Raw genomic sequence first — 27872 nt, forward strand, 5'->3', positions numbered from 1 at the left:
TATGTTAAGAATTAATCTCATTGGGTCCAAGATGTGTACTTTTTGAGGGTACAACTATTCAATGCTACACATGGTGTTTTTTTTTAATCATCAATAATGGTTCTTTATTTATCGTTTAACTAGTGGCCGACCAATAAATCGGGCGGGGTTGACTGATCCCACCACATTTTATGAGTATGGCTAAAAACTCCATTAATCGGTCTTTGACTTATGATGGCGAAGAGATACTAACATGCCAACATGAGACAAACTCGGACAACCTTCTTTATCCGGCGAGTTTTGACTCCACGACTTTCATTTACTGGATTTGTTACTTCTTTATGACTATGATGACTCAAACCCCAACTTATAATTGATTGGATGAGAAACGTCTTGCCAATTAAATTACACTATCGTCACGCTGCACATAGTGATTGTTTGTTTACTTCTTCTCTCTTTCGATTTCTTGGTTGGATGGATGTGATCATTAGGGTGCATTTATCGATGAAGTTAGAATCATCAATGTCTTTTTGTTGTGTAGCTTGTGAATATTTTAAAGATTCACGTGTTATATTTATTTGTGGTGAGTGTCCAATAATTAATAATGTTTCTATGTTAAAATCATGAACTTATGGTGAGCTCCATAAAATATGGGAATAATTGGTCACGAATTAAGATATTAATATGGGAATAAGAGATAGTGAATTCAGTTGTTTACATTTTCACGAGTTTTATGTTTTTAGCTATTATTTATGTGTTTTGGTATTTACATTTTCATGAATTTCAGTCTCTATACTTATTAAGTTGGATTTTATCAGCCCTAATAATTTTTTTAACAGAATTCATAACCTTTCAATCTTTTTGCCCCCGTTCGCCATGCATAAACTGAACCAAAAACTAAGACGAATCTTGTTTGCGTTCTAAAGACTTAAGAAAAGGAATTTGTCCACTTTTCGAGGCGTGGAAACACGTAAGAACTCTTGAGTGGAAAGGTGGAGGAAGGATATGCTTGTACCCATTTCGTACCCGAGAGGTAAAAGTATCCACTGGAAGCTGGAACTGTGCAAGAATCTGTCAACATGAAGATACAAGTTGTTGGAGAAGGAACAACATCAACATGGTAATGGCTGGAGATAGTGATATTGTAAAGTCAACGAGGGATTGATTCATTTTATTAACATAACTGCATAATTTTTCCTGTTTGCAAGATGATTGAAGCCAGACCGGTGAGATGAGGCTTCCCTCGACGACCATACTAATAGTCGATCAAACAAGATAGCAAATCGAGCCATTCGATTAAAATAGATATAGAGAAATAATTGGCTTCTTGCAATTTGATTTCTATAATAGATCAGATGAAGTATTTGTATTGTATTACAATAGCATCACTCTTGTACAAATTAATACAGGATTGTAGGACTGGAGCAACCAACGTCCCACGATCCTAATAAATAATAATGGTTATAGTTCAAGGTGACTTAAACTGCACAACCAATCACCGGTCACCTCATAAAGCATGCTGCTGCACCCGAAGCTTTGCCAGAGGGGACCATCCTTCGTTTCTCCTTCCTATAATCCACACGCAGTTTTGGAGACTTGGGTTTTGTGGTGTCTTTAGTAGACCTGTTGTTTATTCGGTAAATATGATATTAGAAACAGAGCAAAGTAGGAAACAAAAATAATTGATGTCTGAAGAGATGCATACTTCTGTGGTAAGAAAGGGTGGTTGAATTTAGGTACTGGTCTTGCATGAGGAACCATAGTCCTCCTCAACTGTTTCAAGGCCTTCTCCTCCTCCATCTGTGTGTTTTTATGATGAATTAAAATTTTGATTCTAAATAATTATCGAATGACATAAGGTTGAACTTGAATGGACTCTATTAAAATGAATGTTGCTCACCATCCTTGCAGCTTCTGTCTCCTCTCTGTATCTCTTGTAGACCATTTCTGTCTCCTTAATCTGGTAAAAAAACACAACTCTTGGTAAGAATGGTAAAAACACAACTGTTGACAAGGAACTTTGTGCTTATTGAAGAGGGAAAAGGAAAGGAAAGTGACCTTTTTATCAAATTCTGCTCTCTCAACAGCCCTGTTCACGAGGTGTAGATTGAATCCTTGAACCTCTGTGAGGGGCTTTCGCTCCTTCTCCGGGAGTGGAATCGGGTCCCTGATAGTTGACAGATTCGACATAATCAGTTAGAGCCATGATAACAGGGAAACAGAAAGATGTTAATGATTGAAATTATTTTTCGTTTAATTCGTACTCTTTCAAGATAGGATGGGCTTTGAATCTTCTCCTCTCAGCTTCTTCCATTTCCATCCTCATCCTTTCCTCCATTTCTCTCTGCATCTCCTGTTCATGCCTCACCAAACTTTCCAATTCGAATGGCTCTGGTTTCGTACATGGCTTTGCCTCTGGCTTTGGCGGAATCTGCAACAGAGAAAATTACATGTCAAGATCATCAACGAAGTAAAGATAACGGTTTAGGGTTGTGTAAGGATATGTAGATTCATACCACAGGAAAATCAGTTGTGTAAGGATACGGATGAGCTCTAGGTATCCTAGCCCTCTCCTCTTCTAACTGTTTCTGCATGAGTTCTGCAGCTATCCTTCGCTCTTTCTCTGCCCCTCTTTCCTGATCGAACGAAGGAAAAACATGAGTCGAAGTAGGAAAAAATACCGGTGAATTCATATTTATACGGAGAAGTTGTTTCATACCTCTGTGTGGAGATGGAATGGGTTTGGTGTAGTGTTTCTAGTGAGAGGCTTCTCACGTTGAGATTCTGAACATATTGAAAGCTGAAAGGAGTAGAAAAGGATTCAGTATTTAGCTACATAACTAACAAAAGAGACTTCGGAAAACATGTTCTGCTCCTACCTTGTCGAAGAGATCAACCACAGAAGTTGGTGGAGGGATCCTTTTATCTATGGCAAAATTAAATTCCTGAGGAATGGTAACTTGCTTCTTCATGTTGCAGAACATTCCCATCTCCCCTTTGCTTTCAAATATCTGAACAATCGAAAATCGAAAATTTATTAAATAACGGTGGTTAAGCAAAAAAAGACAACATTCTAACAGAAAAATTTCACCAGAAGGTCATGAATTTACCTTTCTATTCAATGGTCTAGCCTTGAAATGTGAAATATTTTCAAGCTCCTCTTTCTCCAACTCCTCGGAACTCTTGATCTTGGGAGGACGTGCTCGGAGAGATGTTTGAAGAGCAGGTGACCTCGGGGCAGTAAGGTGACGTGGTTTCCATAGATGACTCTGCATAAAAAACAAGGGTGCATGTATGCTGAGTTTCAATGCCTTGTGGAAACAAGTCAACGAATTAGCTAAACGTCTGAGAGCATGAACTGAGTTTCTATACCTCTGTTGGTTCAACCGAAGCCACAGAGGATGTTTCTGCATTCTGAGTGGCCCTTGACATTGTTTCTAGACGGAATTCCTGTTAAAATAAAGACATTGTTTCATATACTATGCTTGAATAATATTCCACTTTTTCGGACTTGCACTGATAAGAGACATTAATCTACCTTGAACTCCGGAAGCTGTGGTGTGCTTCTTGGCAATGGCGGTAAAGTTGCAGCCTCAAAGATCTACAAGATAAAACAGATTAGGAAGGATGAACACTCACGTCTAAAATTTGTTTCAAAGATTTTCTGTTAAAATTGATGATTTTTCTACCTTTTTGTTTAGTGGACGAGCCTTGAACTTGGGAAGCTTAGCCATCATCTCTTCCTCGATTTCTGCTGAGCTTTTGATTTTAACAGAACGCACGCGCTGAGATGTTTCAAATTCAGGTGTTTTAGGCCTTGTGAGCACAAGCTTATGCCTCCTCTGCGTTGCTCCAGCAGCATCGCTCTGAGAAAGAGAGCAGCTGCTACGCATCGAAGGCATCTCTCTCGTCCCTGATTGGAATTTCTTCATCATTTCCGCCATAGAAACAAATGGTGCTACTGGTTCTCGGACATACATCTACACGAAGAATATGATTAAATCAGCATCCCAATAACGACATTCGATGTGAAGAACAAAGTAATACACTTGAATTAATGTAGACAGGCACCATACCTTTCTATCTTCTTTACAAGTTTTAGCAGTTGCAGGGCAGAAGGTGGAGGTGCTGCTGCTAACAATTCCAGTTCTTGTTTTGTGAGAAAGGTTTGAAGGTTTGTTAACTCCAAGAATCTGAAAAACCATATGTTAAAAATGTGAAAATTTGAAAACCATGAAGAAACTCCGGTATAAGCACTATATCTACCTGTCGAGATTTTCCTCCATCCAGCTTTTGCTTCTTTATGGCAGGGTTTTCATGGGCAAAGCTGGGAGTTCCAACAATGTTCTTATTACCGTCCCTGAACGAAATTACCATTTCTTAGTTCATGGTGATAGATGATTAACTAGTGAAAAAAAAGCTACTAAAAGAAACAATTCACACCTCCTAACACTAGCAGGTTTAGCACTCTTGGCTTGTGATTTTGGCAACTGTTTCTTTGAATTGACCGCAGAAGGATTTTTCAGCATACTAGCAATCTTTTTTGCTGTCTGAAGCTTCCTATCATCCCTCTGCTTTTGTGGTGCTGGAGTGCAGTAAATCTCCGGTCCTAATACCACCAACGACTCGTTTCATATGTGATGCAAGAAAAAAGGCCACATTGGTAACTCATGGGAAAAAAAGGAGACTAACCTTGTCCAGCAACTTCTTTAGGGACAGAGGAGGAGGATACCGGGCCGCTGCCTTTAGCAATGCTGAGAAATCGGAACCGGAAATTTCATTGCTCGTTAGACTATGTAAGAGGCTACCAACATTAGAAGAACAGGTGAGCAAGAAATGAACCTACTTCTGCTTTTCCTGAGAGCATGAGCTTTCTGTATCAGGTGTCTTCTCCGTTGTTTCAGCTGAAATCACCTTCACTTTATCTCTGTAATGTAGGAAAAAATTGAGTCTCTTCCTCCGAAGAGATATAACAGCAACAAGACACAGTAATTAAATGTTACTAACAGTGTCTGGTTCAGTGATTTTGGAGCTGGTTCTTGAGCAGAATTCGATGCATTTTCAGATGATTTCGGTGGCTGAAACAAGTAGAGACATTTTACATCTATCACATACATCCATCATCACATTGATAAGATAAGGAAGCCACAGACATGATAAAAAGAAATTCCACCTTCTGAATTTGCTCATCCTCATTGAAATTGCAAAGAATCTGTTGAACAGTTCTGGTAGATCTGATTCTAGGCATAAACGCTGCAAATCCAAAAATAATGCTATATATGAATCCTCACTCACATTCACAAATTTCCAGAAACACTAATCGCCAAGCCACTGAAGAACATTGCAAAACACCAAAACACCAATTGATTCAAGAAATTCAAAAGATAAAATGATTATTTCAAAAAACCCTAATCTCTCCCCCTCTCTCCAATTGAGAAATCACAGAATGCAAACCCTAGAACTCCAGAAACGCCCAATTCTCATAAAAAATAATGCAACGAGCTCTAATAAATCGTGAAAACTGTAATCAGCATACAATTCGAGATATTCTCTGTGAAATTTGGGGGAAAACAAAAATTAGCATCCAATTAAGCAAAAAGAGGGGAAATCGGACGCACGAGAAGGGGCGTAAGCGAGGGCGCTCTCGAACCACAGCTCCGCCCTGCGAAGCTCCTCAACAGTCTCCTCCGCCATGAAATCATGAAATCGCGGCGCCGAGAACTCATACGCCTCGTCGACCACGAACAGATTGCTCGACTCCTCCACCGCTGCCATGTTCAATCGGGAATAATCGATCGATTAACCACCTGCCCCGGCAATTCGCAGGAAGAGAGAGAAATGTGGCGCTGTATATACGATCGGTGACGAAGAAAATGGCGCTGCGTTGCGTTGTTTAGAGAGAGAGAAGAGGGAAGGATATTAACGGTCGAATTTTGTGTAACGGTCGAAATTTTGAAAAAGGGGGAATATGGAGGTGGTGACCGTTTTCATGGAAACAAAATTAATTCTAAAATTAAACGTTTAATTATGGTGTATTTTCAATGTATTTTGAATCATTTCAGACTAAATGGTGTATGAATGAATGATTTGTTTACCTGAAATTATTATTGTGAGTAAAAATATACTCCTACGATAAAATTACAAATCAAATTCATGTAAAATTATTGTGATTTATTTTATTTAAATTTTATTTATTATTATTTAATTATTTTTAAGTGGATTCCATTTTAGAGCAGTGAGTTGGATGGTATATGACGTATGATAAATTTTTTTTGATTAAATGTAATTAAAAATGAAACTGTTTAGGTAATATTTTTACTCCTAAATCTCGGATAATTTTGCAGTTTAGTGTGCATTTTTTCCCTTAATCAGGAAAAAATTTTAAGGTAACTTTAATCACATCTGTTTTATTTTTAATGGGCCAGGTCAATCCAATCTAGCTCATTACTGAAGAAATTCAAGCTTAATTTTCCATAAAAAGTTTGGATCAGTTCTAATCTAATCTAATCCATTTGGTAAGTAGATGTGATTAGACCAAGGTAGTGGACAGTATTTATTTTATGCATTTCTCGAATTTCTCATATATTTTTAAATATTTTAATTAAATGTTACGTACTATAAATTATACAAGTAGCATATAAAGAGCTTCATCTTTTTCTGTTGTAGTTCACATATAGGAGTATAATTGTTTGATAATTTAATACTATTTTCTAAAAGGTATGAATGTCTTATTGCAACTATTTGAATAAATTAAATTGGAAGAAGGGACAAGAAGAAAATATATTTGTTTGTAAATATTAAGGTTTAAACAATTTTAAAATTAAATTAAAAATAGGATGTAAACGTTAATGGGCTTACTTGGGTCAGGCCTGAACCGGGCCTAGATAATAGTCCTCAAAATAGAAATTCTTAAAAAGGCCTAGCTAAAAAGATTATTGTACTAACTTTATTCAAAATAAATAATAAAGAAAACTATGGCAATATATAATTTTATAAAAAACTCTGAAAAAATCGAAATTGGAAATAATGTTTTGGTAAAAGGAAGTTCCATTATATATACGTAAATTACAAATTTGTATTAGTATAATATTACAAGCACAATAACTAACATAAAAAATCCAAATTACATAAAACTAATAATATACTGTCACGTAATTCCATTTGTATAAAGGCCCAAATTAAACTATCAACCAACATTATTTACCCTCTAACTGTGCATGATTAAATCACAAAAAGGTCAATTAAACTCGAAGATGTAAGTTTTAAATATTTTTTTCGAATCGAGTTATGAAATCCTTCACTCATAAGATCCTCATTCTTGTATATTGTTAATTATATTTTGTTTGAATAAAGAATTAAGAAATTGATTGACATGTCACCTTTCAAATGATGGGACCTTTATGCGATGACTCTAATTTAATGTGAAATTAGAAACTTGGTCAAGAAGATTATACTTTTGTATAAGTCGTCACCTTTCGGCACACTCAAGAAAAAAAAAATCTTTCTACAAAAAGGAAATTATTCAAAATATTTAAAATTAAATATTTTGCAAAATAATTTTGAATCATATTGCGACCAAGAAAGGTAAAACAATTGAAGTAATAACATTATTTTGTAATTTCAATTAAAACTTACAACTTAGTTTACATTAATCATATAACTTATATTATAATTTTTTGTATTTATCACACTATTTTTTAGATATTCCTACAAAATAAAAATGATTTAAATTATTTGAATAAAAATATTTTTGAAGCAATTTCGAATGATATGGACCAAATAAAGAAACTAAAGAATTGATAATTTGAGTGTGTAAAAGAGAATATTGATGGACGCTGGTTTCAAACCCACGGCCTCACACCCAATATTGTGTTATTTTAATTTCTTACCTTTCGAATAAGTATAAATCGTGCCGGCAAGAGTTATTTTAAAATGTGTAGCCGATTCACGTGTTTAAACACATGCAACTAATTCGCATTTTTAAACATGTGAAACGGCTACGCGTTTTATCCAAACTCGGAATTTTTTAAAACATTCATATTGGAAACCTTTGTAGTAGAATCACCAAAAGAAAAAAAAAATAAAAATCAAAGAAGCACTGTGATTTTGGTTCCAATTGAACTTATTAAAGCAACTAGATGCTAAAATAAGGTCATTCACGAGTTAATGTCATAAATTCAACTAAATCTATAGTAGTATTATTTACGTGTCCCGTTAGCATCTTAAACATTATCACAATCATCAACAAATCTCAACAAAACATATTACAAATTCAGTCAGAACATTATAATTCATTATTCCACTATTTATTTAATTCATCATATATTAATTTTATATATTTTTTAATTTATAATATTTTTAAAATTATACTCCCATTAAATTTTAAAAAAAATGAAAATTAAACAATTACATCATGAATCACATGCATTTATTTCTTTCAAAAAATAAGAAATAAAGTAGAAACTTTGGTGAAAGAAAAAGAAAAAAGAAAATGGAAAGAGAAGTATAATCCTCCACAACTTCATATCGATTGGAAATGTAAATCAAATGCTTAATCTAACCAAAATTCAAGCCCTATCAAAAGGCAACTCAAAACGCATGAATATTTCATCCCTAACTAAGCTTGTCACAATATTTCTATATATACACACATCAAATGCATTCTTTATCAATGTACTTAACAGCTTATACTCACAATATGAAGCCTCTTATCCTTCTCTTCGCGCTCGCACTTGCACTCACTCTCGCGATGCCAATCACCGCGTCGCGCAACAAAGGCTGCAGAGACGTGTTCAACAATTTTGGCCATTGCGCGGGCTATATTCAAGGTCTAGGCAACAAACCATCGCGAGTGTGTTGCCTAAGTGTAACGAATCTGAATTCCATCGCGAAACATGAACCGGGTGGTTCGGTAAGAATATGCCAATGCATAGAGCATTTTGCAAGTTATAGACACCATCCATTCGTTGGCACGCGTATCAGAGACCTGCCTCGTAAGTGCAACACGCGTTTGAGTTTTCCTATTTCGGAGCGCATGGACTGTAATCGGTAAATAAACATATCTTAAAAATTTATGTATGATTGTTCAATTAAGTTGTTTTATCATCTAATTGAAGTAATTAATTGTTTGTTTTGGTGCAGGGCTGTTTGAAAGATTAATCTCTACCATTATTTGGCTAATACTCATACTACTTAAAAATATATATGGATATGTAATGTAATAAGGTTGTAAGGGCTATTACCATATTGTTTCGATGTATTCGAGGAGCATAAATAAAAAAGTTATACTATTATAATTTCATAATGTTGTAAATTAACTCGTGATCATGATTTTAGTTGTGCAATTAAACTTATATAAGAAAATAGACCCCATTTCCGGTTGCAGTGTAGATGCCCTAATAACATAAAAATTGTAAAAGCACTCCAATTACTAGCATTTTACATAATAAAAACTTTAATTACTATTCCTTCAGTTCCACCATAAGATTTGAAGGCATAAAATTTTAGATAATGTTATTTAGTGATTAAATAAAGAGAATAAAGTAGGAGGAAGAAAAAATAAGGGGTGAAAAAATGAGACATTTCTCTTGTTTCAGTCAAGGCATCATGATTTTAGTTTGGGACGGCCTATAGATGAATATGTCTCACTTACCCTGGGACATATCGAGAGAGTATAATTTTATTATGAAATATCTAGAAAAATCCTAGAATGATAATCATCCCCATTTTAGTCCTATTCATAGGCAACACAAAAGGCATGAACAATTAAATTAAAGTAGAAAATGAATTATATTCACGAATCTTGAATTGATGCACAACCCTAATTAATCTTCGAAGATAAAGGGTTGTAACAATATATCTATATAAACACACATCAAACACATTCTTTCTCAATGTGAAGAACTTAACAACACAAATATGAATCATCTTATACTTCTTTTCACTCTTGCATTCGCTTTCTCGAGACCAATCACCGCGTGGCCTTGCAAAGGCTGCAAAGACGTGTTCGATGATTTTAGCCAATGTGCGGACTATATTCAAGGGGAAGGCACCGATCCGACACCAACGTGCTGCCATAGTGTAATGAATTTGAATTTTATGGCGAAGCAAGAAACAGGTGGTTCGATAAGAATATGCAAATGTATCGAGCATTTTGGGACTTATAAAGCCTCCAACCCGTTCAATGAATCGCGCATCCGAGAACTGCCTCTCAAGTGCAACACACACTTGAGTTTTCCGATTTCGGAGCGCATGAATTGTAATAGGTAAATAAACATACTAATAATCAAAAGTTAATTTATAATTAATTTGTTTTTATTATTTAATATAAATAATTGTTTGTTTTGGTGCAGGATCATTTGAAAGATTAGTCTCTACCATTATTTGATTAGTAAGTTAATACTCCATGTAGTATATGTTAGTAAATTTGTTTCCTTATAATGGTGGAATTAAATAAAGAAGTTATAACTTAGCTTTTTCTATATATGTGTATCAAATACATGGTATGGTTAATGTTAAGATATAGTACAACAAATCAACAATTCATATATATGTGTAAAAATTGTTGGTAACTGCAAAATTTCTTCAAAATTCCTGATTTTAATTCAAAGGATCCAAGTGAGATCGGGATGGGTCGACCGATTCCACTGCCATCCATGAGCGTCGAAAAACTAAATTCGGAGTTTTAAGCTACGTCCTTGAATGAAAAGGTTGGCATATGTGATAATGCAATTAGTGATTTTTCTATCATAAATTTTTGAACTAACAATCTTGTACCTAGACTTTATCTTGTACCTAGACATTTAGATTATGTATTTTATTTCCTACCTCCCAAATTGGTAAGATATTAGAAATAAAACAGATATAGATATATACGAGTAATACAATAAATTTGGGAAACTTGAATGATAATCTGGAAAATGATAGTTCACGTTTTAACCAATAAATACACATCCATATAATTTAGATAAAGATAATCAAATTTAACTAAATATTATTATCCAAAAAAAAACAACATATTTACTCAACATTAACAAGATTGATATGAATTATAATGAAAATAAGTTTGGATTTAAAAATCACATTGAGTGTATATCCCTAGATTTTAAAGAACCCAAAGAGGATTTTCCGTTAATGCTTTTCATTGCTGATATTTTTTATTGATGAAACAGAATATATTTATTTTATCAATTTAAAACATAAAATATTTATCGTAATCTTAATAAATACTACATATATAGAACATAAAATATTTTAAAATACCCACGCGTAAAATATTCAAATTCAAATTTCAAAATTAATAAAAAAATTAACCAATCCCTATTATATCTCTAAAAATCCCAACTTTTTTCAATTTTCACACCTTTTTATTCATATTTAGTGATTAATTATCCGAAAAAAGCAACTGTGAAAGGAATCGCGAGGTCAACGGTGGATAAATATCTTTATAGATAATTTAAAATCAGGTAGCAGCAATTTCGCAACAGAACATTATAAAAATCTAATCTTTTTGCGCTCTATAAATAATCAAATTCGATACTTTTCTGGGTTTTCATGGGTTTTAGAGTAGCTGCCAAAATACAAGATTTCTTGAAAAGAGACAGCCATGATAGGAAGAGAGCTCCTTCACAAGATGAAGGTTACTTTCTTGCCTCTCTTTCTCATGCTATTTAATGGGGGCAATTTCTTGTTTCTATTATGTTGGAAAAAGTAGTTCGTTTTTGAGTTCTTGATTGTTGTTTTTTTCGAACTTTCTTTACTCAAATTTTCACAATTTGTGTTTGTGTGTGTGTTTTTTGAGGGGGGTTTCTTGGTTGGTGTTTGATCAGCATGGTTTGAGTCATGAATTGGACGAAATTGCTGATTTTTCTTGTAAAGAATGTTGATTTATTGGAAAATATGATCAATTTTTTTGTGTAAAATCATTGCTGTTTGTTTCAAATTATGGAGGCTTATTGTTGTAATTGTATTTTCTTACTTGATTTCAGCAACTGTGGCTCTTTTAGTAGCACAAAGAGATCATGCATTTGGAAATTTTGATGTATGTTTCTTGGTTTTGTCTCACTGTGATGAAATGTGGATGGTGTAAGGGATGTAGGCTCTCTGTGTGATGCCAATCTGATACATGGAATGCTGTGTTCTGTTTATTCGGGCGAAGGTGTTGGATCGTTGATACGATTTTGTTCTAAAAAGAGCGTTTTTCGTCGCCTACTTGCTTGTCTTCTGATTCTTGATCATGATCAGTTGCAGCAGTGAAGTCCAGCTTCTCGTGCAACGTTTTCGTTCTGTGTTGTGTCTCGTTGTATATTAGTCTGATCGTATGAAAACTTCCTTTTCGTTGCTTGCCTTGCTTGGAGGCAATAGCTCTGTTTATGTAGGTTGAGACGTTGAAATGATGTTGCGTTTTTCAGCTGATTACGTTCTAAAAAGAGCGTTATTTGTCGTTCTGATTCTTGCTCGTGATTGGTGGTAGCATCTGTGTTGTGTCTCGTGCAATAGCCTCGATAGATAAGGACTAGGCCTTGTAGCTTTTGTGTCCGGCTCTGTGCTTTTCGCGTATTTAGCTTGAGCATTTGTGCATTTGCAGTTGGTATTGACTCTATCTCTCACTCTTTTTCGGGCTTAGGAAAAGGTGTGCTTTTCCTCGCCTCTTACCCCGGATGGAAAGAAAGGCGGTGGAAAATTCTCGAGGCAAGTCACACATGGCTCCTATCTGATGAAAGGAAAGTCGAACCGTCCCATGGAAGACTATCTGGTCTCTGAACTCAGGGTGATAGGCGAGGACGCGTTGGGATTGTTTGCCATCTATGACGGACACATGGGGCACGGTGTTGCAAACTACTTGCAACTGAACCTCTTCGACAACATTCTGAAGCAGGTATGGTGCTATACACACTTCCTTTGATGCAATCTTCGTGTATTTACGATAACGTTCTTTCCCGAGCAGGGTGACTTCTGGACCGACATCAAACTCGCAATAAAGAGCGCTTATCAGACGACTGACAAGGAAATATTGGAGAAGTCCTTTGAATTGGGGAAAGGAGGGTCGACAGCGGTAAATGCAATCTTGATCAACGGACAGAGGCTCGTGGTTGCAAACGTGGGGGACTCCCGAGCTGTCATCAGCAAGAAAGGCGTCGCGAAGCAGCTCTCTGTCGATCACGACCCCACTAGGGAAAAGGAGTTGATCGAGAGCAAGGGCGGATTCGTGTCAAACCGGCCAGGTACACATCCACATTATCTGATCTAATGCTTCTAATTTCTACCAATAATCCAGAAATTTTAATTAGGTTTATTGTCACAGGCGACGTTCCTCGCGTTGATGGCCAGCTGGCGGTGGCCAGAGCATTCGGCGACAAGAGCTTGAAGAAACACGTGACGTCCGAGCCTGATATTGCGGTCCAGACCATAGACGACGACGTTGAGTTCTTAATTTTAGCGAGCGATGGAGTGTGGACCGTGCGATACTATCCATAAAACTTTCCTTATACGCATTCTTGAGTCGATTTTACAACTGAGGGCTCATTTATTTGCCCTTGTATTTATGCAGGTAATGTCGAACCAAGACGCGGTCAACTCCATCAAAGCGATCAAGGATCCACACGCAGCAGCCAAGCGTCTCGTTGATGAGGCGCTGTCGAGGAAAAGCCGGGACGACATCTCGTGCGTCGTCGTTAGGTTTCAATAGCTTGATTAGATAGGTTTTTTGCTTTCACTTAGTTAGTTTAGCTACTTAGGATTTGAATTTATTTTGCAAGAAATTGAATGATATTTTTTTTCTACTTAAGAAGGCCCTGGTTTTTGCATATGGAATGCATACTTTTGTATAGTTTTATACCAAAAATGTGAATATTATACTTGCATATTTAGGTATTACCCTTTTGAATAAATTCAAAATTGTCTATCCCATCAAATTGAATTTTTTTTTATCTATATAATGATCTACCATACAAAGCCACCCTTCTCCTATTGAAACGTATTCATTGTATTTTCATACTTCAAAAGTTCCGTGACAAGACATGTTGTTTACTTATGTTTTTAATATCTCACATTAACACTTATATCGTAGAAATAATTAAATCAAAATTTGAAATAATTAGGATATGATTGATAAGTGGAAAATGATTAGATATGATTGGTAACTATAAAAATTAAGATTTAAATAATAAATAGGCTAAAAATTAATATAGATTTCATTAATCCAATACTTATTGATGTCAATCATAAAAGTTTGATTATGTTTTTACATTAATTTATTTGGTTAACGAGAAATGGCTTACCAGTTAAGCTCGATTTTTATTTTTTGGTTACAAGAGGAGAGTCAAAACTCTAGGGAGACAAATGTTTAGGCAGCAACAGATCGAGAGACATGCTCACCTATCTTATCTAGCTAAAAAAGATGACCGATACTTCCTGGAGGATCGTTTATTAGATAGTCATCCTACCTTCGTTCCATGTAACCATGATCCGATAATTGTATTCCTATTTTGGATATTCCATCATAATGAGACATCACATCTTTCTGCAAAATTTAAAACATTTAATTCTTATTTTCTTTCCTACACGACAAAATTTCATTAACTTATCCATTTTTGGAATACTCCTTTTATTAGATGACACGTTTCAGCGTTCATAAAAAACAACCTCTACTATAGCCAATTAATGTATCAGTGCATTAGGTGAAGTTTTTTTATTTTATTTATTTATTTATTTATAGAAATATAAAATTATACTTTCTTCTTCTATCATCAAATAATTAATTATATAAATTATACTAATGTGAATTCATAAATATAAGAATAGAGAAAAAAATGATAAAAGTATTAAATTTGTTTTATTATAGAGAAAAACTTATAAAAATATAACATGATATACTCCCTTCGTCCCATCTATCTCGGGGATTTGAATATATAATGACGTTGGTTTTCAATTTTATTCTTGTCACAAAACAAATTGTTTACATTTTAGATTTTTGTGAAATATAATTAATTAGAGACTTAGAAGTACAAATTCTCAATTTATTTACTGTTTGTGTGGTGACGATTGATCATTTTTGTTGAGATTATAAAAATGGATATATATTTTACAATTGATTAAAATATTTTTGTTAAGAAAATTAAAATAATAGGAATAAAATCGAAAATTTATATTTGCAAATATGAGTACATTGGGCTATAGCCATATAATGGGCGCTGAAATCCAATTTATGGATCATATTATATACATGACGGACAAAATTTGCTAGGAATTTTGCATTTTGACGAATTCCGTGCTGGGTATTTGTTTTATATATTGGCTAAATCTTCACAAATTTTGGCAAAATCAAAAGAGATAAACATGGAAATCATAGTACAAATGGCTAGTATCAAGTATTTCTGCAACGAAAATCCAAATATTTGCTCCCTCCGTTCCATAGCAGTGAAAAATTGTGTTGAGTGAGTTATGAAAAAGAAGAATAAATTAGAAAATGAAAAAGGTTGAGAGATGAAAAGAGAATAAAGTAAGAGAGAATAAAGCAAGTGAGAAAAAAATATGTTAGTAAAAAAAGGAAATGACTCTACTACTATACGTACCAAAATAACAAAATGACTGCACTATTATGGAACAGAGGGAGTATGACAGTATAGTGGTAGGCAGCATTCTTGTCATTAATTAGATTTCTCTATTATGTTACATTATGTGTTCAATTATTATATATCAAGGTACATTTATTTTAAATATAATAAAATGGCATCAAAAATATCCGACAAGTAATGAAGTAGGTTGTGCAACATAGTAGTCCATTACATGTCACACCTCCTTACTTTCGTTTATTAGTACTATAGTTCACATTTTGGTTTCATTAAAATTCTTCTTAAATAAAATATGTGAAAGATAAACATACCATATACTTTTATCAATTAATTCTATCTCAACCTCTACCAATTGTTATAAATTATTTTTACTTTGATAACTTAGTATCAATTTTAATTAGATAATGAAGTGAAATATTAGTATCCAACTTATTTTTTGGCAAAATTCAGGATCAAACTACATACACCAAATAACTCCTAATCCGCCCACAAGAATTAGATAGCCACGGATCAATCACAATCAAAACATAAAATGAAACAAAAACGTTACCATCTCCAAACAAAATAAAATTGAAACCCACTGTCTTTTCTCAAGAATAGTATTCACATACGACATAAAAAGAATCACTAAATTATACCCATGGCATCAAAATTGACCTACTCCCTCCGAGAGAGAGAAAAATTAATAGAGATGTTTGCATCACTGCATGTAATAGTGTGTTAGTGAGCTGCCACATTATCTCCCTTTGCATGCAAACATCCCTAATACTATGCCGCCACGCACCTCTCTGCCCATCCCTCTCGCACAATATATAAACCCCCCCTTTCCTTCTTCTCTCTCATCAAATCACAAAATTACAAAATCAAGAATCAATTTTTATTTATTTATGATGATGGGAACCATCGACATCCCTCCCCGCCGGCAGCATCAGCTCCTCCTCCTCTCCGGCTCCCCGACCGCGGCCGCGTTCTCGAGATTCCTCCCGTGCAACGACGTCGACGGCTCGGACGAGGAGCCCTACGCCTCCGACCACTTCCGCATGTACGAGTTCAAGGTGCGGAAGTGCAGCCGGAGCCGGAGCCACGACTGGACCGACTGCCCCTTCGCACACCCGGGCGAGAAGGCCAGGCGCCGCGACCCCAGGCGCTTCCGCTACTCGGGGCTCGTCTGCCCCGAGTACCGGAAGGGCCACTGCGGGAAGGGCGACGCCTGCGAGTTCTCGCACGGCGTGTTCGAGTGCTGGCTCCACCCCTCCCGCTACCGCACCGAGGCCTGCAAGGACGGGAAGGCCTGCAAGCGGAAGGTGTGCTTCTTCGCGCACTCCTCCCGCCAGCTCCGCCTCGTCCCCGACCCCGAACCCGCCCCGGAGGACAAGAGGAAATCTTCCAGCCATTGCTGTTTGTACTGCCACCATGAGTTGAAGTCGGCGACTGCGTCGCCGACTTCAACCCTTATGGGCCATCATAACATTTCCCCACCTATGTCGCCCTTGTACAGGGGCGACACAGGGGACATGGGGTATGGGTCCTTGGACTCGTACAAGGATGCGCTCGCTGAGCTCATGGCCTCGTTTGAGGCTATGAGCCCGAGTGAGGCGACAGGCCGCCCTCAGGGTGGCCTTCCGTGGCTGGATGTGAATTTCAATGTGGAGGAGCCACAGTTTGTGATGTCGCCATCAACTTCGACTCCGGTGAGCCGTGGACATAGCAAATTTTACCAGGAGGAATATTCCGGTAGGAATTTGATGAATGAAAGCAGGTTTAATGCCAATGAGGGTGGTTCCGGTGGGCCGGATCTCGGGTGGGTCAACGATCTTCTGACATGAATGATGCGATATCGGGTTCGGATTCGGGTTCGGGTTGGGATCCTTATCCTGATGTATATATGAGGATGAAGGTACCAAGAGTGGGATTTTGATGGGATGTGATTATTTTTGTGGAATTGTTGGTTATGGGGCTATATAATGTGTGTTGATCATGAATAATTAGGCGTCTTGTTAATTAAGTTGGGAAATTTGGAGGTGTAATTCTTGTTTTGATGATCACTGTGAATTGTAATGTGATCATGTACGATATGATCCTTTTTTGCTTAATTAATGAACATCTACTTCTGTTATTGCATCTCTTTTTTTATTTGGCTCTATATAATATCAAATCGTATATGTATATTATTTGAAATGTGGTCATTTGTTTTATATGTGAGGTGGAAGAAATATAATATATGTGGTTTTGCATTTATATCAGCAAAAAAATAAGATGAACTTCATACGTACATTGGAATAAAAAGATTCTTGATCTAACTCTACTATTTTATTGTAGAAACATTTTAGATTTGTGTACATTATGTTGTAATATTAAAATATGCAAATTGAGAAAACAATAAGATGGAATAATCAAGGATATGAGTGTTACATATATATATGGCACACATGCAAACATGCCACGTGGTGAGTCTGGAATTAGGATAACCTATTATAATTTCCATTTGTTTAATTTGTTAAAATTCTGGTAAGTGCTTATTCTGTCGAGAGTATATATTAATTTGGAGTAACACATATACAATTAGATAGTCTTTTTTGTATTGCACGATTGCATATTCTAAGAAAATGAAGACTGAAGTATACATGTAAAACTCAATTCGACAATAATGCATAACAAATTTTGAATTTATGTACATACATGTAAAATAGTCAATTCAGATAATACTAATTATTCGATTTTAAGTGTATCCAATTGATATTATCTGAAAATTTTTAGTACAAAGTACATTGTCACAGCTGGCTCTAGGGATGATATCAATTAAGTAATTATTTCAATTGTGCATCCTAATAAATGAGATATATACAATATGAAAAAAGTTATGTACTAGAATTACTTAAATCATAAGAAAATACCAGCTAGAATTGCTGGCGATCTGTCACATTAAATAATGATTGTAAATGATACACCAAAACTCTCAGTCTTTAATAGTCTACAAAAGTAACAGGTGATATACCTAAAATGGTCAGAAATTGTCACGCCAATAATAAGAACGGAGAATCATTAATTTTGTCAAATCAAAGCCTATATTGACAACAAGATTGGAGAATAATTTTTAGCTTAGCATAGTAGTAAAATTTTACAGTGGATGTAAATGAATTCTTACTAATGGAGAATCTAAGTGGGGTTGAGAATCAACCAATCCCACCAATGGTTATGAGGGCGGAGACTTCATCAAATTCGGTCTTTAGAGTTGTTGTCAGTCGGTGCGGCAGCTCCGGGCCTAACCATTAAGGGTTGAGATTCAATTTTCTTTTTCGTCTACCATTCATAAGTTCTTAACTAGTAACGGCCGTTGCAACACCACTGCTCCTTTCGACGCCAACACAAATTCACTATGGCTAGCACTACAAGTTTCGATTCCTAAAGCCGCCATTGATTAACCGACCCCTACATGCCTATTTACACACACATTAACACATATATAATCTCTTCGTCCTACTCTAAGTGACATTTTTTCCTTTTTGTGATGTCTCATGACAAATTTCTTAATCTCTATACTTTTTCTCTCTCTTACTTTATACTCTCTCCACTCAACTCACAAAGTAGCAGTGCATAAAATTTTTTACCGAACAAGAAATGTTTCACTTAGAACCAGACGGAATGAGGGAGTATATATACTGTATATGATTGATAAGTTATAGATAGACATAAAGATGTAGATAGTGGAGTATTATTTATGAAGTTGTTGAAAATACTAGAAGAAGATGATGGTGTAATGATACTGGGACAAGAAAATGAATAATGTGAGTGAATAATTTGATATGCAATGTATGTGTGTTTCCTAGGAAGGGAGCTCACGTGGTGGACAGCAAGGGAAGTAGGGTAGAGATTTTGCTTGATTGATGAGACCACAATAAAAAGTATGTGAGGATTTTTCCAAACTTAGGTGGACTCTTGCCCTCAATTCACAACTCTATGTCTTAACTTTATCAAGAACTAGAACATATGCTTAAAGTGGCCTATTTAGCTTCAATTTAGGGCCCTCCATTAATTATTACCACTCACATGTCTCAACACATCTACACTTTTATCTATACCCCTTTTGGAGGAAGAGAGATATTATGTTTTAGGAAAATTTTTACTATAACAATTTAATATGCATAGAAAATGAAAACGTCAGGATGTGTGTTGTTATTTTGCTCCTATTTTGTTTTTTCGTAGTTTTCTCTTCTACTGTTCTACAATAGTTTTGGATAGAGTATCTTTTGTAGATGTTCTAATTTCATTGTTTTTATTCTTGTTTCTATTCCACATTGGTACTACGTTGCTAAATGTTAACCAATTTTAAATATCAGCATTTGTTTTTAATATAAAAAAAGGGTTAGATCATTGAACTTTGCAATCAATTGATGAGACATTGAGACATGAGCCCATACTATCTAGATATAGTATGGACTCAAGAACCTTTACAATGGGTGCAACTGTAATTCATCTTATTATTTTATTTTATTTTTTGTTTTTTAAATATTTTTCTTGCGTTTTAAGATAATTTTTGTCAAATATTGGCAAGTTTTTTATAGTAGTACTACTACTTAAAATGAATAGGCCTAATAAGAAGGTCTAATACTATTACCAAAAATGAATAACTGGACTGAGTATTGGGCCTAGTGATCCACAGATTAATAAGTCCAGTTTAATCAGTTTCTCTACATTGGACTTGGAATTGCGGCTTCTCCCAATATAAAATTCATGATATTATTTAATTCTGCACTCCCATGCCTCATATCAATATATTAGAGTGTACTCCGTCCGCCATTAGAAATCTCATTAATTTTTCTGCATTCGTCTTATAAAAATGATAATAATAATTAAAATGGAGAAATAGTAAAACAAGAAAAAGAATAATATAGCGAATCCTCTTATCACACAAAAATTAATATTCCCTTCATTCTATCGAAGAAGCTCCACATTCCTTTTTAATTTATCTCACCCAAAATGACTTATAACTAAATACTCCCTCCGTCCCACATGTATAGTAACATTTAGTTATGGCACGGGTTTTAAGGAATTGGTGGAGTGTGTAATTAATGAAGTGAGAGGTGGGTGTGTAATAAATTAAATGAAATGGTGGAGTGTGTAATAAATGAAGTGAGATGATGGAGTGTGTAATAAATGAAGTGAGTTGGTTGAAGGTGGTTCCCTCTTTGACTTTTTAGTTTTTTATTTTTGTTTTGATTTATTTTAATATAGATAATGACATTTTGGTGTAATTTTAGTGAATAATGGGGTAAAATTTTATGTGCAAATATGGTAAATTCTAAATGTTACTCCAAATGTGGGACGGACTTTTATGGCAAAATGTTACTACAAATCTGGGATGGATGGAGTATTGAATCTCTTTTATTTCTATTTTATTTCGCATATCTTACTTTATTCTTTTGAGTGAACTATAAAAATGGTCCTTGGACTATGGATTTATCTCGTTCATATTCACATGACTTTAAAAATATCGTCAGACATCTCTGGACTAAAAGTTTATCTCTCTTATTTTAAGTACACAGCAACTTTCTCTTTCTTTTTAAATATTTTATATTAATATATATAAAATTTCGTGACGTTCTAAGAAGAGATCATCTTCGTTGCGAACGACAGAGTATCATTCCACTTAAAAAAGTCAAAAGAGTAATCTTCCTGGGACGGGAGTCTATTAGTCCTACTCCCTTCGTCCCGCTTAAGATGACACGTTTTCCTTTTTAGTTTGTCCCAATTAAGATGATACATTTCCTTTTTTGGTAACTTTCTCTCTCCAATTAATACACTCAACCACTTTTTCGCACTCCTATTAAAATATCCATCTTTCTTTATCTCTCTACTTTAATACTTACACCCACTTTCTTTCTCTCCAATTAAACACTTTAACCAATAACTTTTAAAATCTCGTGTCAGCTAAGCAATGTGTCATTTTAGCAGGGACGGGGGGAGTACTAATTTTGCAAGTCAGTGGATATAGTTAGAGTTACACGTCATCTATCCAACTACCTTCTATCTACAATGGCCAACTAACGGCAACCCAAAAAACTGACGTTTAATTTGAAAAGAATAATGAGAGAGAGGAGAGAGAGATGGGGCAGCCGCCATGGGATGGGATGCTTGTGATGACGGCATGGGTGGGACGCACGTGAGACGTGGCGAATAATTACGCAACTTCCCAGCAGTTGGCGGCCCCCACGTGACAGCCGACTCTGCCGGCCGCCTCTCTCTCTCCTCACGACACGTCCGCCCCTCACGCGCTCCACCGCCACGTGCTCTTCTCCTTCGTCTGCTTTCTTTCTTTTTTATTCTCCACCTCAGCCTTTTCCACTATAGCCTTGCCTGGGTCCCACTTCATACTGTTTTAGATGAGATAAGTGCATTTGTCCATGTAACTTTGCCCCTAGCAACCAACTGCCTGTAAATCGAAATAAGTGCATTTTCTTTTATTTTATTTATTTTTATTTTTTCTCTAACTACCTCCCTCCGTCCTCGATAATTCGTATCAGTTTTCCATTTCGGTCCGTTCTACATAATTTGTCTCATTTCACTTTTACTCCCTCCGTCCCGGATAATTCGTCCCAGTTTTTCATTTCGGTTCGTCCCACATAATTTGTCCCATTTCACTTTTTACCATTTTTAGTAGTGGGCCAGGAATGCCTCATCTAAGCCGGGACGGAGGGAGTATAAAACTAATATATAAAGGTAGGACCCACATTTCACTGACTTTTTCAACCCAATTTTCATTACAATTCTTAAAACCCGTGCCGATCAAAGTGACCCAAATTATCTGAGACGGAGGGAGTACCATTTTTGGTGGTAGACCACATATTCCACCAACTCATTCCTATACATAATTTTACATTTTTTTATTAATTAATTAACTTGTGGGACATGCCTAAACTTTTATCAAATTTAAATACATTTTCTCAACGATTTTAAATAGGGATGGGCATATTTGTAATTTGGGAAGGGAGGGGGAGCAAGAAGTGTGTGGGAGAGCGGGAGGCCGACAGGAGGCGGTGGGGTCCACGGATGTCGAGCCATCCGCCGGCTGCTATCGTGTGGGCCCCAGCCTTTTTTATTTGCGTCGGCGGAATTTGTGGACTACACTCTGGTTTCCGCTTTCCCCTACCTAGCTCACCTTCCTATTATATCCTCTCCTTTTTTTATATTCCACATATATTTACCAATTTTTTATTTTTGTATTCCTTTTGTTTTGTTATTTTCACACCAACATCTAGAATTATTGGTACTCGAATATTTCTTGTTTAATATAGTGTGGGAATGTTTGATTGGGTCAAGTGATTTTAAGTTGAGGGTGCACATTGAAAAATAATTTATTTCATCTTTGTCCCAATTCGTTAAAGATGGTCTTAAATAATACTCATGTTCTGGGACGGAAGAAGTACTTATTATCAAAATTATTTGTAATTTTTTTTAAAGATATTTAATGTTAACTTTTATCATATAAACATTAATTACTTAAAATTGAAAAATTATTATAAATATTTTTCTAAAAAATCTATTTTTCCACATGAATATTTCTCCTTTTGTTCGGATTGATTGTCTCACTTTGACTCGACATATAAATTAACAAATAAAAGAAAAACTAGTGAAAAATGTCAGTGACAAACACAACATTTATGCTTTAATCACAAACTTCACCATCACTTAGACCTAACCGTCTCTTGAATTTCTTCTTTTTTTATTTTTTATTTTTTTTATTTTTGGTGTTTTACCCTGGAGATATGCTACATATTTATGTAATGATGAGTGATGATGTTATACGTATTCATGCTTTTGGATAAAATGTCTATGTTATTCATTGTTTTGGAATGGAGAAAATGTCTTTTGTTATTATGCATAGTATAGTAGGAAAGAATGTCAAAATAAATGACACCTAAATAGATGAGTTTGACGAATCTGTTTTGGACTACACTAATTCAAATTGTGCGGTCAAACCTGTAATCCATATAAAGTGCAGAATAGTAAGATGGAGACAAGTACTTCAATTGGAATCCCAAATAAAAAAAAACTACAAGACCGCAGTCTATAAAAGTTGACCATGTAATATAGGGGTACAAAAATCTCACTGAATATTTTAAGGAAACAGAACTGTTTTAAGAGGAATGTCTCTTTTTCTCTTACTTTCATACACAGTTATTGGTGGTAACATGCAGTTCAGATGATACAAGAGAGGAGCTTAAATTTAAAACATATTTTCAAATTTCTTTCCCTAATACCACACCATATAGTTGTATCTGTGAAGCAAGTGATCTTATAGCTAGGCTGGTGGCTGTTGCATTTAATTGTTTTAAATTTGCTGGGAAACGTGTGCATGCTTGCTGCTGGTTTCTTCAATATCTTCTTGCCCTACGTGCATCCAAATCTTATTTTTCAAATTTGTGGTCATAAAGCTCAGGTGTGTTGTACCACTGAAATCCACTGATGATGTATATACTCCATTCTCAATCTCTCCGCCTCCGTTCTCGATTCCGGTCTCCACTCTAAGTCTCTAACCCTAAAGGTTAAATCTCACAAACTCTAAGCCTCCAACCCGGCGCCTATCTCTGTTCCAGCCAGTGGCGTATCCAGGATTTTCAATTTGGGGGTGCGAAAAATAATTATAAAAACAATATTTCAAAATGTGACTAATCGTTTTTGTTTTCTTTGTTATGTTTTTTCAATTATTCATTTTTTCAAAATAAAATCTTTATCTTTACTTTTTTATAAAAAAGCTTCATTTTAAATTTCGATAAATTATTTTATTGTATAACGAAAATTGTACATTTGAAATACAAGTATCCATGTATGTTTTGTTAATTAGCAATATATAATGAGGAGATTAGTTTTATTATTGAGATTTTTTTAAACTACAAAAATATATACTTTATATTAGTCATATAAGTATCTACTAAAAAATAATTAATGAAAATTAAATATGAAAGAATACAAAACTAAATTAAAAAAGAGCAAGTTAGTGGTTAAACACATAAATATTTGTTAAAACCAAAATAAATAATAAAACTTAAATATGAATTGAGAACAAAATAAAATCGAATTAGAGGTGATATAGATTAAAACAAAGTTAATTTGGAGAAGAGAAAGTTAAAGTAAAAATTAATGGCAAAAAATGTGGCCAAGAAGAATTGAACCCAGCCCTCTTGAATGAGAACCAACTTGCCACTGGGCCACCACCGGATTATGCCAAAATAGGACTACATATAATATTAAAGCATACAATTTTGGGGGTACCCCCTTGTTACTATTGTTGGTTGATATGGTTGATGGATGTTATGATTTTATGATTTTTTGTGTTATTTTTCGGTTTTAAGTTTTTAGGCTTTTTAAAATCACACATAATTTTGGTTTTTTGGTTTAGTTCGATTTTTTAAGTTCGGTTTTTGATTTTTTGGTTTTTGATTTTTCAGTTTCGGTTCGATTTTGATTTTAGCATAAATTCAGTTTTTCGATTTCGGTTCGATTTGGTCAAAAAATTGAACCGAAACCCGAATGCTCACCCCTACCTGCAATAGCGCCCAAATTTTTGCTTCAAAATTCGCCCTAACTTATTTCACCAACATTATCATTATTTTTTAAAAAATTTTGTGTTATCAAATAAAGTAAAATAACAAAATGTTAATATGCCTTGAATCTATATTGTTACCCGAAGCTATGTTATGTTTCTGTTTTTTGTCCTAATTGTTATATTGACCTAGCTGTCTCGTATGCCTATTTATATACAAGTAAGGCACATAACTCTGTAATCTGAATACAATCTGCCCTCCTTTCCTTTCTATGGACGTAGCCAACACAACGTTGGTGAACCATGTAAATCCGTGTCTCTTTACGTTTTTTGTTTGTCTCGATTACGCAATTGCTCTATTCTGTCACAACACAAAGTAACAAAGATTTTAGAACACGATATTTAAATTTTCGTGATATTAAAATGCTGAAAAACCTGATACAAACTAATATAAAAGGTACAAACAATCTTCAACAGTTACTTGACCAAAATTTCTTCGATCATACTGCGCTGGAGTTGAGCATGAATTTTGTCACACCTCAACCCTTATGACGTATGCACTTACTATAAATAATTTTTATATTTTAATATAAATTACCCGGCGCGTCAAGTACAAAAAACACATATATTATATAAGTTCAAAAATCAACATATATCAAGTACATATTTCAAAATATTCTTAAAAGCAGTGGGACCCTCTCACCACTCTATATACTACACATTTATCTACATGCAAAAATGATGAGGAGGAGAAGGTTGCCAAAATGCGTCAGCCGCCGACCCTTATAATAACCGTAACTCACATCAACCCACGAATCATTGATATCTTATTCTTGAAAAATATTAGTGGTTTATATGAGCCACAACTCAGTGTATATAAATCTTACCTTTAATTCCACAGCCCAAACAATCAATTATATTCTTTAACCAATATATAAAAGAATAATCAACAAATATTAAAAATAATTCCATACACATATGCATATGCCACTCTGTTCAGTTTATTATTCTGTGATAGTTCAAGCATGATATCTGTCCGGGATTTCCAATATGCCACTATGATTTGACCCGAAGGTCCCACTATGATTTGACCCGTAGGTCCCACTGTGAATTGACCCGTTGGTCCCAATATGATTTGACCCGAAGGTCCCAATATGATTGACCCGAAGGTCCCAATATGTCCACTATGATTTCAGATCCAAGACATGACTATCACAGATCCTCTTTAATCAAATGATTCAATTAATTCCAATACCATATGCAAAACATATCTATTGCACCAATCACATATCCATATCATATTCCACTCAATAATTTCAATTTAATATACTATTTATTGCAGCAAGCATATATCTCCATCATCATAATTAAACACATATCGTATCAGTATCACATCGTATAATCCAATTATTCACTTTAATTTAACACATATCAATTAATCAGATAATGCATGTAAAATTAAAAGTGTGATTTATACACACGTGATAATATAGAACCTGACGATATAGAAGTAATTTAACCAGATTCTTGAGTTCGTCTCCTGATCCACAACATTCACTTCAAACGCTCAATTACTTTCTTTTTCCCCTTTCTTTTTACAAATAAGTAAATATGTGTGTCTCTTTTTTCTTCTATTTTCCACTTTTCCTCCTCTGTTCTATACGCTCCCTAATGAATAGCCAAAATACATATTTTTATCTCTTTATTCGAAAGAAGTCGGCCACACATCCTAGTAAGATGAGATGGTGTTAAAAGAATACACGTGTACTACCTCATCTTTTTACACCAAAAACATGCATCAAGCTAAACATTAGTTGTATATAGGAATGGTGTACACGTGTAGGTATATGTGTACCACACATATATATGAAAGCATATGCTATACTTTATTACTATTTTAATTAAATTCTAAAGCCTATACATATATATATAGCTACTTTGCCGCATAAGAATTGCATAGTCATAATACACATATATTTAAGACACGTATGTTTATAGAAGAAATGTCACAATTCTAAACTAACAAAAAGATACTTTATAAATATTATTATTTGTTGCCCTTAATAACTTCTGAATCCAAGCTATATTGACACTCCCAAAATTTAGTAAATACTATGTTCCATAATATTTATACAATACATTTATAATTGGAGTGATAATAAAATGTGCAAATATATGTAAAATAATGTATGTTTTGGGTCATGGATGTTACAAATTTCTTCCTCAAGCATTGTAGTCTGTTCATGAAGAACCTAATTGGAGCAGTAATCCCCATTTTGGGGCTTGCGGGCTACACCGGAGCTAGGTCTAGTGTCATCCTCGCCCCAATTGGTGACTCATTCACCTTTATCCTTGACTATCATGTTAGGAATGATGATGCATGCATACACGATATTAGTGATACAAGATTTGTAGAAGAAACGCGCTAGGCCTTTCACCATTGCCTAATGCGATTGTAGTACACCAGATGCATGCTCGACATCCTTCCGTGCAGCTCTTGCCTTTGAGCAAATAAATCTCTCTTCCCATCCATTGGACAAGTTATCGACTTCAAAAATACTGGCCACCTCGGGTATATGGCATCAGCCAAATAGGGTCCATATGATACTATTGGTCGTTGGCAATGAATTCGATGGTCGAGCATCTACCACAACATACTTCGTTGAAGAGAGGCGACTGGTTCAAGACATTGATGTCGTTGTTTGACCCGACCATACCAAAGTAAGCATGTTATATCCAAAGTCGTTGGTCAACAACAACTTTGAAAAACATCATAGGGT

The 27872-nt window shown here is 35.0% G+C and overlaps 4 protein-coding genes and 1 long non-coding RNA gene across 6 annotated transcripts; 3 read left to right on the forward strand and 2 right to left on the reverse strand.

The window, feature by feature from the left end:
- Positions 1-1298: 1298 nt before the first annotated feature.
- Positions 1299-5874, reverse strand: LOC125187335 (protein TPX2-like). The gene is made up of 20 exons (XM_048083902.1): positions 5598-5874; positions 5153-5232; positions 4987-5057; positions 4826-4906; positions 4672-4733; positions 4423-4588; positions 4246-4339; positions 4056-4172; positions 3669-3959; positions 3518-3580; positions 3352-3429; positions 3090-3248; positions 2859-2990; positions 2699-2779; positions 2496-2615; positions 2244-2410; positions 2038-2146; positions 1880-1939; positions 1685-1779; positions 1299-1602 (listed from the first exon to the last, which is right to left on the reverse strand). The coding sequence occupies exons 1-20, from the start codon at positions 5752-5754 to the stop codon at positions 1482-1484; spliced, it is 2304 nt and encodes a 767-aa protein (XP_047939859.1). The 5' UTR covers positions 5755-5874; the 3' UTR covers positions 1299-1481.
- A 2779-nt stretch (positions 5875-8653) lies between these two features.
- LOC125186808 (protein ARABIDOPSIS THALIANA ANTHER 7-like) lies at positions 8654-9280 on the forward strand. The gene is made up of 2 exons (XM_048083260.1): positions 8654-9027; positions 9121-9280. Exons 1-2 carry the CDS (start codon positions 8678-8680, stop codon positions 9128-9130), a joined length of 360 nt encoding a protein of 119 aa, XP_047939217.1. The 5' UTR covers positions 8654-8677; the 3' UTR covers positions 9131-9280.
- Positions 9281-11481: 2201 nt separating this feature from the next.
- Positions 11482-13760, forward strand: LOC125190371 (probable protein phosphatase 2C 58). Of its 2 annotated transcripts, XM_048087655.1 has the most exons (6): positions 11554-11617; positions 11967-12217; positions 12605-12856; positions 12926-13202; positions 13283-13437; positions 13529-13760. In XM_048087655.1, the coding sequence occupies exons 2-6, from the start codon at positions 12215-12217 to the stop codon at positions 13664-13666; spliced, it is 825 nt and encodes a 274-aa protein (XP_047943612.1). In that variant the 5' UTR covers positions 11554-11617; positions 11967-12214; the 3' UTR covers positions 13667-13760. The 2 variants fall into 2 exon arrangements, with proteins under 2 accessions (XP_047943610.1, XP_047943612.1); XM_048087653.1 differs by lacking the exon at positions 11967-12217 and having other exon boundaries at positions 11482-11617.
- A 2647-nt stretch (positions 13761-16407) lies between these two features.
- LOC125187525 (zinc finger CCCH domain-containing protein 2-like) lies at positions 16408-17667 on the forward strand. Its single transcript, XM_048084131.1, has one exon. The coding sequence runs from the start codon at positions 16439-16441 to the stop codon at positions 17375-17377; it is 939 nt and encodes a 312-aa protein (XP_047940088.1). The 5' UTR covers positions 16408-16438; the 3' UTR covers positions 17378-17667.
- A 7528-nt stretch (positions 17668-25195) lies between these two features.
- LOC125191088 lies at positions 25196-26900 on the reverse strand. The gene is made up of 2 exons (XR_007171048.1): positions 26589-26900; positions 25196-25453 (listed from the first exon to the last, which is right to left on the reverse strand). It is a non-coding gene; the product is annotated as an uncharacterized LOC125191088 (long non-coding RNA).
- Between the last annotated feature and the right edge of the window lie 972 nt (positions 26901-27872).

The sequence above is a fragment of the Salvia hispanica genome, chromosome 5, assembly GCF_023119035.1.
Source record: "Salvia hispanica cultivar TCC Black 2014 chromosome 5, UniMelb_Shisp_WGS_1.0, whole genome shotgun sequence".
NCBI lineage: Eukaryota > Viridiplantae > Streptophyta > Magnoliopsida > Lamiales > Lamiaceae > Salvia > Salvia hispanica.